The sequence below is a fragment of the Pseudochaenichthys georgianus genome, chromosome 16 (assembly GCF_902827115.2).
Source record: "Pseudochaenichthys georgianus chromosome 16, fPseGeo1.2, whole genome shotgun sequence".
Taxonomy (NCBI): domain Eukaryota; kingdom Metazoa; phylum Chordata; class Actinopteri; order Perciformes; family Channichthyidae; genus Pseudochaenichthys; species Pseudochaenichthys georgianus.
Genome location: NC_047518.2, coordinates 27,602,288 through 27,613,594, shown reverse-complemented (window position 1 = coordinate 27,613,594; position 11,307 = coordinate 27,602,288). Strand labels below are relative to the sequence as shown.

At 40.4% G+C, this 11,307-nt stretch overlaps 1 protein-coding gene across 1 annotated transcript; it reads right to left on the bottom strand.

The window, feature by feature from the left end:
* Positions 1-7,620: 7,620 nt before the first annotated feature.
* sec61b (SEC61 translocon subunit beta) lies at positions 7,621-11,177 on the bottom strand. Its single transcript, XM_034101571.2, has 4 exons — positions 11,043-11,177; positions 10,411-10,508; positions 8,929-9,033; positions 7,621-8,132 (listed from the first exon to the last, which is right to left on the bottom strand). Exons 1-4 carry the CDS (start codon positions 11,043-11,045, stop codon positions 8,045-8,047), a joined length of 294 nt encoding a protein of 97 aa, XP_033957462.1. The 5' UTR covers positions 11,046-11,177; the 3' UTR covers positions 7,621-8,044.
* Between the last annotated feature and the right edge of the window lie 130 nt (positions 11,178-11,307).

Below are 11,307 nucleotides of genomic sequence, written 5' to 3'. Positions count from 1 at the left end.
CACTTATAAGCACGAGGTGAGTGTCACATTAGGGATCAGAGAGCGAGAGATGCAGACTCAGCCTTGGCTCTGACTCCAGCTCTCTTATTTCCCTCTGAAGGGGAGTCCAGGAAGATCAGGGAGCCTCCGGCATGCAAACACATTCACAAATGCTCTCTCCGTGTCCCAGCACCCTCTGACCCTCCTGTCACCCACACAGTTCATATGACAGCAGCGACCATGTGGTCTGGATGCAGAATACGGAGTCAGATTATTTTACAAGCTCTCGCCTCTCAGCAGACCTGCTACTCTATCTATTAGGTGTTAAGTGAGTGCTTCACCAATTTGCTGATACGTTACTGACAAATCGCTGCTTGATCTCTGGTCTTATGATCACAGCGACTGGGTCAACATGAACACACAATACAATAAAGATTTAAACATGTATGTACAGTAGGATAAGCCAAATACCTTTTTCATTTCCGATCCTCAGAGGTGAGAAGAAACGGAACAAAACTGCATACATGTATTTAGTTACTGCACTTCGGTAGCATTTTGATGATTACAACATATGTTTGTTTATAGAGTAAAACAAATACTCAACAATGACAACCCAATAGAAGCAACAAAGAAAAATGAATGTAGAAATTAATGTTGAACACAACTGTTTTATGCAACTTCATACTTCTTTAAGTAGGAGCACAATCAATGTAAAGATCTTTTGATGTAACTCAACCGCATTCGTCTGGTGGCTTTAATCACTTTTCTTGAAGGTAATGCTTGCAACAACAAACAAACAAAAAATGAAATGTGATGCCATCCATTATAGATGAAGCAACCCATAGCTCAGTTAAAGCATTACAAGGATTTATTTAAAATTCGTGCACAAATATAACGCTTTGAAAGGGACAATTCCCTAGAATAAATACATTAACTTATGACACTTAAGTAGGAAGTTGTATTTTTTAAATTTTTTATAACTTTATTTACTTTAAAAAGCATTTATATTGTTTTATTGCTGCTTCTCTTGTTGCTGTCACAGGTGTCCCTGTTTCCCCCGAACCAGCTCTCAGTTTTTGGGACATCCCTCATGATTCACTTTGTTCAGAGAGCAAGGATCGATTCCAGCCGCATGTCGATTCAAACCACGCTTTACCAACCATGTGATCTGTTCAAAAACACACACATAGTTGGCATGTGTGCATGCATGAGTGAGCGCTCACACTCATCTAAAGAAGGAATATCCTGCGCAGATTTAAAAACGAAATGAGATGTTCAAATCATAGCCCATGAACAGTATGTATAGGATGAGTGAGTGACAGCCATATAGAGAGAGGGACTGCTTTTAACGGCTACTTTTTCCTTCATGATAACAAATAGATGTGTTTTGTAGAACAGAAAGTACATGTGACCTATTTACAAGTCTCCTCTCGAGTGTGTATGTGCGCACACATGTGCATGCTCACCTCTGTATATGTGAGGGGCCTTCCCTTGTAAGAACATGTGGTTTCTTCACAGGATATGGGTTTCTGGTGAAAAAGACACAGAGGAAGCTCTCTGAAGAAATCTTCTCTTTTTTCTTTCACTCTACCCTTTCTCTTACTTATCTCTTTCTTTCCACGAGACACATTTCACCTCAAATGTTCAAGAGGGTTTTTGTAGAATAGAGACCCTTCACATGTCTGGCAACTGTCGTCCTCTTTGTGACCTGGTGTGTTTATTTGATCAATGGAGGGCTAAAGAAATAGAGGTAACACCTATTGTAATGCATTGCAACAAAGAAAGTTGCACAGTAACTCTGATTTAATGATTTATATCAAATTCTAAAGATTCATATTTTGGTTTCCAGCCTTCTGTAAAAGAAAATCTATTAATCTGGGTAATATTTAGTCATTGTTATAGTGTAAAAACAATATCTACAAACCAACACACTGGAGAATCACCAGACTAAAAGTATTTTTGAATCTTTACGCCCTGAATGATTGAAGAGAAATATTGATGTAGACTAAGGACTCTACCAGGGTAAAGGAAATAAAAAAAAATTCTACCTCATTTGTCCCCCTTGATGAAACACTGACTTGTATAGACGGTGTCAGGAGGAGTTTGTAACTACAGGTTGCAGCGGGGGGTGCGCTCCACATGCTTCCTGGGCCTGGGCCTGGGACAGCTTCGCCACTGCTCCTTCATATTTAATTGTTACGTTGAATTATTCTGGCTCACTGTCGTGTTGTGCCACCATGAATTGGGCCGCAGAGCTTGTGGATGTGTGTGTGTGTGTGTGTGTGTGTGTGTGTGTGTGTGTGTGTGTGTGTGTGTGTGTGTGTGTGTGTGTGTGTGTGTGTGTGTGTGTGTGTGTGTGTGTGTGTGGGGGGGGGTTTGTGCAGGACAGGGACGAGAGGGAGTGATGTGGCAGTAGTGCCCGACTCGAGTTCACCACGAACACTGAACGCCTGTGGGAAAGCAGAGCCATAGCAACAGTATTAATAAATTATCAGAATTCAAATGCTACGTTTAAAACAAGGTACAAGCTCTCTCTCTCACACACACACACACACACACACACACACACACACACACACACACACACACACACACACACACACACACACACACACACACACACACACACACACACACACACACACACACACACACACACACACACACACACACACACACACACACACACACACACACACACACACACACACACACACGGGAGCACAAGTAGAAGGCAGCTGGCTGGTGGTTTCATATTCAACACAGGTAACCTGGTGATGCAGAACTATCCAGCAGCTCACAGCTTTATACTGAACATCATGTCATCAATGCTTCTTCAGCTTATACACTGTTTTATTGGGTGGAACAAATCAAATGTGGACAAATCATAGCTGAAGGTTTTTAGCATCACTCAGATCGTCAGTTCTGGCTATGAAGCGTTTGAGTGTAAAACAGATGGTGATTGGATAAACATACATGTTTTTCATGATGATATATTAGGTAAAAAGTAATCCTCACACTGAACATGTTTACACGCCTCTCCTAACTGGTATATCTTGATATGCTATGAGCCAGTTAGATTCAGAAAATAGACTGCAGCGCCCCCCTCAGGAAAAGAGAAAAAAAAAATAGAAATTCAGATGAAGAACATTGAGGGTCTTTCAGCAGTTTTAGAGAACATCTTAAATGCATTGAGTGTTTTTTAGATTTTGCAAGCCGATTTTTATATTAACAAAAAACAACAGCCAGCTTTTTGACTCCAAAGTTGCACACAAACTTCTTGGTTTATAGTTTTTTTTAGAGAATGAATTAAATTAAAACGTTTACTGTGCTTTAGATATAAGTAGTACAATTGTTTGTTGTGCTTTATTCCTTTAGACCCACTAAAAGACAAAGAACATGGGAAAAGAGGAAACACTAATACACTGTATAGTAAGTATGTAGCCATCGGTATTTAAGTCATCAGACATAGCCCATACAACTCCTCCTGATGTGTGTGAATGCCTTCTGGTGTAACTTTGACACTTCAAAGACTTCAATAATCCCTTTTCAAAAACTAATTTGACCTGTCTGCAATTATTGAGAGTGGCAGAAAAGAGCTAAGGTTCGGCTGGTGAGAATAAACCCCGGGGAGACCATGTTGGAGGATGATGCCTTTGAACCTTTAGAGGTGTTCTTATTTTTCTCAGCATTGGCATATCCAGCCATGCAGTGGGTTGGTTTGTGAACTACCTCTCTGAAAGGTCCCAATGTGTTCACTTTGATGGGCTGTGTTCTGAGTGGTTAAACATTGCTAATGGTGTTCCTCAAGGTTCTGTTTTAGGTCCACTTTTATTCTCCATATATATCAACAGTTTAGGTGAAAATGTGAATGAAGCTACTTTACATTTCTATGCGGACGATACCGTGCTGTACTGTGCAGGTCCCTCCATTCAGGAGGCTGTTGTTAAATTACAGGCTGTTTTTAACATTATTCAGACTCAGCTCGCTGAGCATAAGCTTCTTTTAAATGTTGATAAAACCAAGGTATTGCTATTTTCAAAAGCTAAAAAGACACCAGAGCCTGTTTTAGATATTGTTACTATGCAAGGACAAGTACTTGAAGTGGTTGCCTGTTATAAATACCTAGGTATCTGGCTTGATGATTGTCTTACTTTTAAACTTCATGTCAATAACCTGCTTAAAAAGCTGAGGGTTAGACTAGATTTCTTTTTCAGGAACAAGTCCTGTTTCTCGCTTGAGGCCAGGAAAAGGCTAGTCACTGTGACCTTTTCACCTGTGCTGGACTATGGTGATTTGTTGTATATGAATGCACCTGCCTATTGCCTGAACAAGTTAGATGCCGCCTATCACATCGAACTGAGATTTGTCACAAATTGTAAAGCACTTACTCATCACTGTACCCTGTATACCAAGGCAGGTTTGCCATCACTTACTGTAAAGAGGCTCAGTCATTGGTACACGTTTATTTATAAAGCTATGTTGGGTAAACTCCCGTATTACATCTGCTCTCTGATAACACAGAGAGTTGCAAGAAGCTATTGTCTGAGATCGCATGATGTAGTATTGTTAGATATGCCAAGAGCAAGGACTGTCTTAGGTAAGACAGCTTTTATGTGCGCAGCTCCACTTGCTTGGAACAATCTTCAGCAAGAATTGAAACTGAGCAATTTTATAATCCTCTGCATGTTTTTAAAGCTAGGCTAAATGAAATGCTCGTTGATACTATGGGCACTTGTAAATGTCTATAACTATGTAAATGTATCCTGTAAATATAATGTATGATGTCCTTTATTGTTTTATGTTTCATGTGGAACCTATATGCTGCAGGTCTCCCTTGAAAAAGAGATCTATGATCTCAATGGGACCAATCTCGTTAATTAAAGGTTTGCAATGATTTAAAAGTAAACGTTCATCATTTAAAACCTTTATTTAACCAGGTGGTCCCATTGAGATCATCAATCTCTTTTTCAAGGGAGACTTCAGTTTAAAGTAGCCGGTATAATGCATTCCGTATATAATCACAAGTCTGGACTCCTCTGATCATGCAGATAAGATGATGTGGAGTATCCGTGCTGTGAAATACTGTTGAGCATGACTTCAAGTGTTGAAGGAAGTTTTTCCATTAATTAGCACTTCTTTATTAAATATTATGAATATGTCTTTATTATCAGGCTATGTTCCACAATCATTCAAAGTAGCAGTGATAAAACCGCTTCTTAAAAGCACAACCTCGATCCAGAGGTTTTAGCCAACTATAGACCTATTTCTAATCTTCCGTTCCTCTCAAAAATTCTTGAGAAAGCGGTCGCAAAACAGCTGTGTGATTACTTAAAAAACAATGATTTATTTGAAGATTTTCAGTCTGGCTTTAGAACACATCATAGCACAGAGACAGCTCTGGTTAAAGTCACAAATGACATTCTAATAGCCTCAGACAAGGGACTTGTCATTATTCTTGTTTTGCTCGATCTCAGTGCTGCATTTGATACTATCGACCATGATATCCTATTGCAAAGACTAGAGCACTTAGTTGGCATACAGGGAACTGCTTTAGGCTGGTTTAGGTCCTATCTATCTGAACGCTCTCAGTTTGTACGTGTTAACGATGAATCTTCCACGAAAACCAAAGTTAGCCATGGAGTGCCACAGGGCTCAGTGCTCGGACCTATTTTGTTCACATTATATATGCTTCCGTTAGGCAATATTATAAGGAATCATTCTGTAAACTTTCATTGTTATACGGATGATACTCAACTATATTTATCAATCAAGACTGATGAAATTAATCATCTAAATACAATTCAAGACTGCCTTAAGGACTTAAAAACGTGGATGACCTTAAACTTTTTGATGTTAAACACGACCAAAACTGAAGTTATTGTACTTGGCCCGAAGAATCTACGAAACAAATTATCTAAAGATATACTAACTATGGATGGCATTAATTTGGCCTCCAGTGAGACTGTAAGGAATCTTGGTGTTATATTTGATCAGGATTGATCCTTTAACGCCCACATAAAATCAATTTCAAGGACCGCCTACTTCCATCTACGTAACATTGCAAAAATCAGGCATATCTTGCCTCAAAACGATGCAGAGAAACTAGTCCATGCATTTGTTACTTCGAGGCTGGATTATTGTAACTCTTTATTATCAGGGAGTACCAAGAAGTCAGTCAAGTCGCTTCAGCTGATTCAAAATGCTGCAGCTCGTGTACTAACCAGAGTTAGGAAAAGGGACCATATTACTCCTGTTCTGGCTGCCTTACACTGGCTCCCTATAGAACACAGGATAGAATTTAAAATTCTTCTTCTCGCCTACAAAGCCCTTAATGGGCAGGCGCCATCTTACCTTAAATAACTCATTATACCCTACTGTCCTACTAGGGCATTGCGTTCCAAGAATGCAGGGTTGTTGGTTGTTCCTAGAATCTCTAAAAGTACAATGGGAGCCAGAGCCTTTTCTTATCAAGCTCCACATTTGTGGAATCAGCTTCCAGTTTGTGTTCGGGCGGCAGACTATCCGTTTTTAAGAGTGCGCTTAAGACCTTCCTTTTTGATAAAGCTTATAGTTAGGGCTGATTAGATTCAGCCCCTAGTTTTGCTGATATAGGCTTAGTTTGTCGGGGGACATCTTACTTCTCTCTGTCTATACCCGTGTACTCTCATGTTCCGATTAACCCAGCTTCCCCAAATGTCTTTCTTGTTGGTGTCTATATACGCTGGGATCCGGAGTCATGGATGATCCTGCGGTCCTGTGTCCTGGATCGCGAGTCGTGGCTGTGGTCCTGGATCATCGGTCCTGGATGGATATCCTCGTGGATTCATCTTCCTATTATACACACATGCATTTCCAAACATTTGGACTACCTATGTTGCTAATGTATTATCTTTTCAATTTACACACGGCATCTATTGCACGTCTGTCCGTCCTGGGAGAGGGATCCCTCCTCTGTTGCTCTCCCTGAGGTTTCTCCCATTTTTCCCTTTAAACTGTGGGTTTTCTCCAGAAGTTTTTCCTTGTACGATGTGAGGGTCTAAGGACAGAGGGTGTTGTATTGTCATACTGATATTCTGTACACACTGTGAAGACCACTGAGACAAATGTAACATTTGTGATATTGGGCTATATAAATAAACATTGATTGATTGATTGATTGATTGGAGAGTGGACAGACATTTCAGATGGTGATGATATGAAATAGTATGAAATTCGTTTTCTAGGGTGACTTCCATCTGTCCAGGGACTACAGATGAAAAATAGCTTCTTGGCTAACCCTGGCACATTTACAGAATTATTCATGTGCACTGTCCCTTTTAAATAAATAAAAGATTATGAGTATACATGTAGTTTTAGTATTTGAGATTTCACGAATATAAAAGAATGATTACTGAGAGTTATGGGCAAATCATCCAGTTAGTTGTTTAAATCAAGCATTAAGCTTTAGGGGAACTGTGTAATCACAAGTCTGAATATTTTGCTGAAAAAAAGGTTTTACGATGCCTTATGACAAAATGTACAGCTTTCAATAGTCCGGAAGAGAGATCAAAAAGAGAATATACAATATGTTTGTGAAGGAGCATTTCTCATTAATTATATCTGAACTAAATAAGAGTAAACTTCCACATGTCATGCACATAGATTTTTACTTTTTTATTGTACAATATTACAATTACATTTGTACAAATGTTAACAATGAAAAAAAGTCAATTCAGGCTACAAGAGGAAATGTTTGCTGGGGCCTGAAAACAACAATGTCCTTGAAAGCTGCACTGAACTTGAATGCAGCTGCTGCTCGGAGGCGGGCCATATACAAAAACACAGACATGGCTTCCTCACCTTCACCCCATCAGTTATTTAAAACACAGGAGGGGGCAGAAGCAAGGTGGATACCAACATCAGGGCAGATGAAAATCAAGTACTGAATTAAAAAAAAGTGTGTGTGTCTGCGTGTGTTGTAGTGCAGAATGGAAGCGGGGGGGGTTGTTGTTCATTTGTCGTTTGGTCCAGGTCCAATGTGTTAAGAAGCTGAGGCGCAGGGTCAAAGGTCGTCAGGCAGAGTTTAAGAGCGGGTGTACTTTCCCCAGATGTGCAGCATGAAGACGGAGGCGATGAAGAGCAGACTCATCACCAGCACGGGCACCGGGCCGCTGTCACAACAAAGAGAGAATGATCAACACACAAACACACAGAAATCCCATAATTTGCTCTAAGCCCGACCACACATGAGTCTTAGTAGAGCGGCTGATTTTATTGATGAGCTTAGGAAACAAGGAGGCGCCCTCATCTCTGAAGGAGGGACTGAGTGGGGGTGTGGGGTGGAGGGGCGCATCACTAAGTAGCAGCATTGCCATGCCAACCATCTCCTCTGCGGCCCCCTCCTCTCCCTGTCAGAAGGCTGTAATTGAGTTGACCTTTCAGAGTGCATCCTTTAATGAAGCTTTGAGGCCGGCGTCTAACGCAGGAACAAACATGCACTCGATATAAAGCACTGTATGGCGAGTCTGCCCTCCTTCAACTGCTGGAGAGACACTCAATAACCACCACGGCACCATCGATCAGCCATTGCCAGGAGACTGGACGCCTCCTCTAATATTAAGGCAGCGGATGCAGCAGAATAGAACTTTATGGAGGTTGAGAGTTTTCCAAAAGTGTGCTTTGCCAACACTTGCCATTTTTTATGAGTATATAAAGACACAGACTTAAATGAAGCTGATCCACCACTTGGAGATTATTTGTTTTACCACAGAGGCACGTCTACCCAATTTCCTGTCATTAAACATTCCTCGCATCCTACCTGATGAACATGTACAACACTAATCATAGCAAGTGTCGGAAATCCTGAGTATTAAGTGCGTGTTTGTGAGTGGGCTGTAGAAATGTCAAGAGGCTAAATTGGTTACAGTGTGTATGTTCCTGTGTTTTGCTTTTAGAAATTACACTTACACTTTGAGGCCTGGCGAGTCTTCTGTGTAGAAGCGCCACATGCCACCGGTGCCCGCCGATCCTGTGGTCCTGCCACCGCTGCGTGTGCCACTGCTGGTGGCTTTCCTGTGGGACACACACATAATTCAAAGTCAAAAACATATCGACACAGCCAAGTGTTTGAATTACTTAGCAGAGCTCAATATAAAAAGGGCATAATAATCCGATCTTAAACGCTTCCAAGTTTCTCTCTGTAAAAGGTTTTTCATAAATATAAAATGTGATGTCTCAAAGAACTTTATTTTAAAACAAGACAACTAGAACAGAAACACACTTTTGAGTGCAGGGTAGAAAAGGGGAGGGGGTATAACATGAAACAAAAGGCACAAAGGTCGCATGGCTGGAATCGAACCCAGGACATTGTATTCACAATGGAACCAACTACAGTAGCTGCTGATGAAAGAGCAGGTTGATTCATGGCTGCTTCACTCATGTGATGAGATTAAACGGAGGTTAATGAGGTAATGAAGTCGACGATAGTAATGGGTAGAGGTAAGAGCCAGCCTCTGATTAAACACTGATTAAGCCCACAGCACAGCATCTATCGCTCATATAAACAGGGAGCACAACAAATAAAGTAATGGCTATCTGAAATTCATCAATAAGTCTTTACTGTGTGATGACATGAGCAGGCTGAGGGTATTTGAAAAATTATTTTAGAGAACGTGTGCAGGATAAAGAGGCAGGATAACTTATTTCTCAGGTTTAATGTAAAGTTGTCTTCAATGGCCACTTTTTCACATTGGTGTCCAACATACAGATATTTGACCAATAGAGAATACATATAAAAGTGTCTTGTGCATGAGGACAAAAAGGTCACCACAACATCTTCAACGCTGCTAGGCAGTCATTCTCAAAGTGTCTCACTCTACTGGTGCGATTACTTCAATCCTATAAGATAGTCTTCAATGTGGTGTTTTGAGCTGACCCCTCTTAGTCTCTTGGTGTTGATCAACTTAGCATCTTGATTATTGAGTTGATTATTTTTTTATAGCTTTTTTTAGTAAATTATTTCCAGAAAACTTATAAATAATTCTGAATTGATGAATTGAAGCATTGCTTTGATTCTTTGAGGGGAAAATCTGTTGATTAAATCAGTTAAATCGATTATTTGATCAATTGTAGTATAAGTCGACTATATTCTCTTTAGTCTTGAACGGCCGTAGCATTGATGATGATAATAATGATGATGGTGGTGGGGATGATGATGGGGAAACTTGTCCAAAAAGCCTGACTAAAATGTCCAACAGTTGTTCATATGGGATAACATCTGTTGATTGGAATGACTCATGATTCAGTGAGCCCAAACTTCTACATATAATCTTTATTAATTAGATTACTGCATCAGTTTAGTCACGTCTGCCGCACATCTGTATACACGTGTGCAGAGTTTTCTCACTTGTCACCTGGATGAAGAGTAAAAGTTCTGTATATGGTGTGTACCTTTGCCTGACTGTGGATCCTGCTGCGCGAGGGGCCACAGTCTTACTGGGGGAGCGGCTCGAGGCCCCAACATTGGTTGCACTTGCTGCTGGTCCAGGCTGAGGGGAAGACACCAGAATTAATACATATTACATTACATGTTAGACATATGAACAGTATCCCCTCCATGATATCCTCTTCCATGCATTCTGTCTACTTTCTGTCACATACATTTAAAAATATTTACAGCTAAAACATAATAATCCATAACCTTCAGATAAGGAGTTATCAAACAATAAAGTATGAAAAGCTCAGTCAAATTGGATTATTAACTGTACAGTGCGTTTATGTCAGAGTGATGGCGAAGGCCTTTAACTACAAGTCCGCACCTTTCATTGATTTCACATGCAGAGTTTCAACTAAATGTGCGTACTAGCGTATATAAATCATTCATCTAGTTCATTGCCAGCTTTACATTTGTATTGTGGGACTGTTTAACTGGTTGAAAGAGAGCCACGTCCACAAATGATTAGCTAAAATTAGCAAGCTAGCTAACAGATAGCAAATCCATACATTGGGGCTTACGTTAAAACAGTAAATGTGAGCGTGTTTGCTTTACCAGTAACATTTGTAGATGGAGTCGAGTATCTTACCATTTTGTTGTTTGTGTTGTTGTCCCGATGCAAGTTAAAAAGCCAGAGCCTTCTTCAAGATGATGTCCACGTCAAATGAATAGCAGACAGCAGGCGTGTGAATTGGTCAAAACTTGAGAAGATCCCACAGAGCTGACGTCTATCTAAAAAGGACACGACTGCAAAACACAAGACCAGTGCAGGTGACCGAGCAGATGCTTGACTGTCTGATCCCGTTCACCCAATAACATAATTAACTCAACCTTAGTTTTAGAACTTGTTTTCT

Bases quoted from the DNA above. Each gene is read 5' to 3' on its own strand.
- sec61b (XM_034101571.2), bottom strand. The intron at 9,034-10,410 runs GTACACACCATA...TGTGTCCCACAG, and splicing joins GGATCCACAGTCAGGCAAAG to GAAAGCCACCAGCAGTGGCA. The intron at 8,133-8,928 runs GTAAGTGTAATT...TTGTTGTGACAG, and splicing joins GACTCGCCAGGCCTCAAAGT to CGGCCCGGTGCCCGTGCTGG.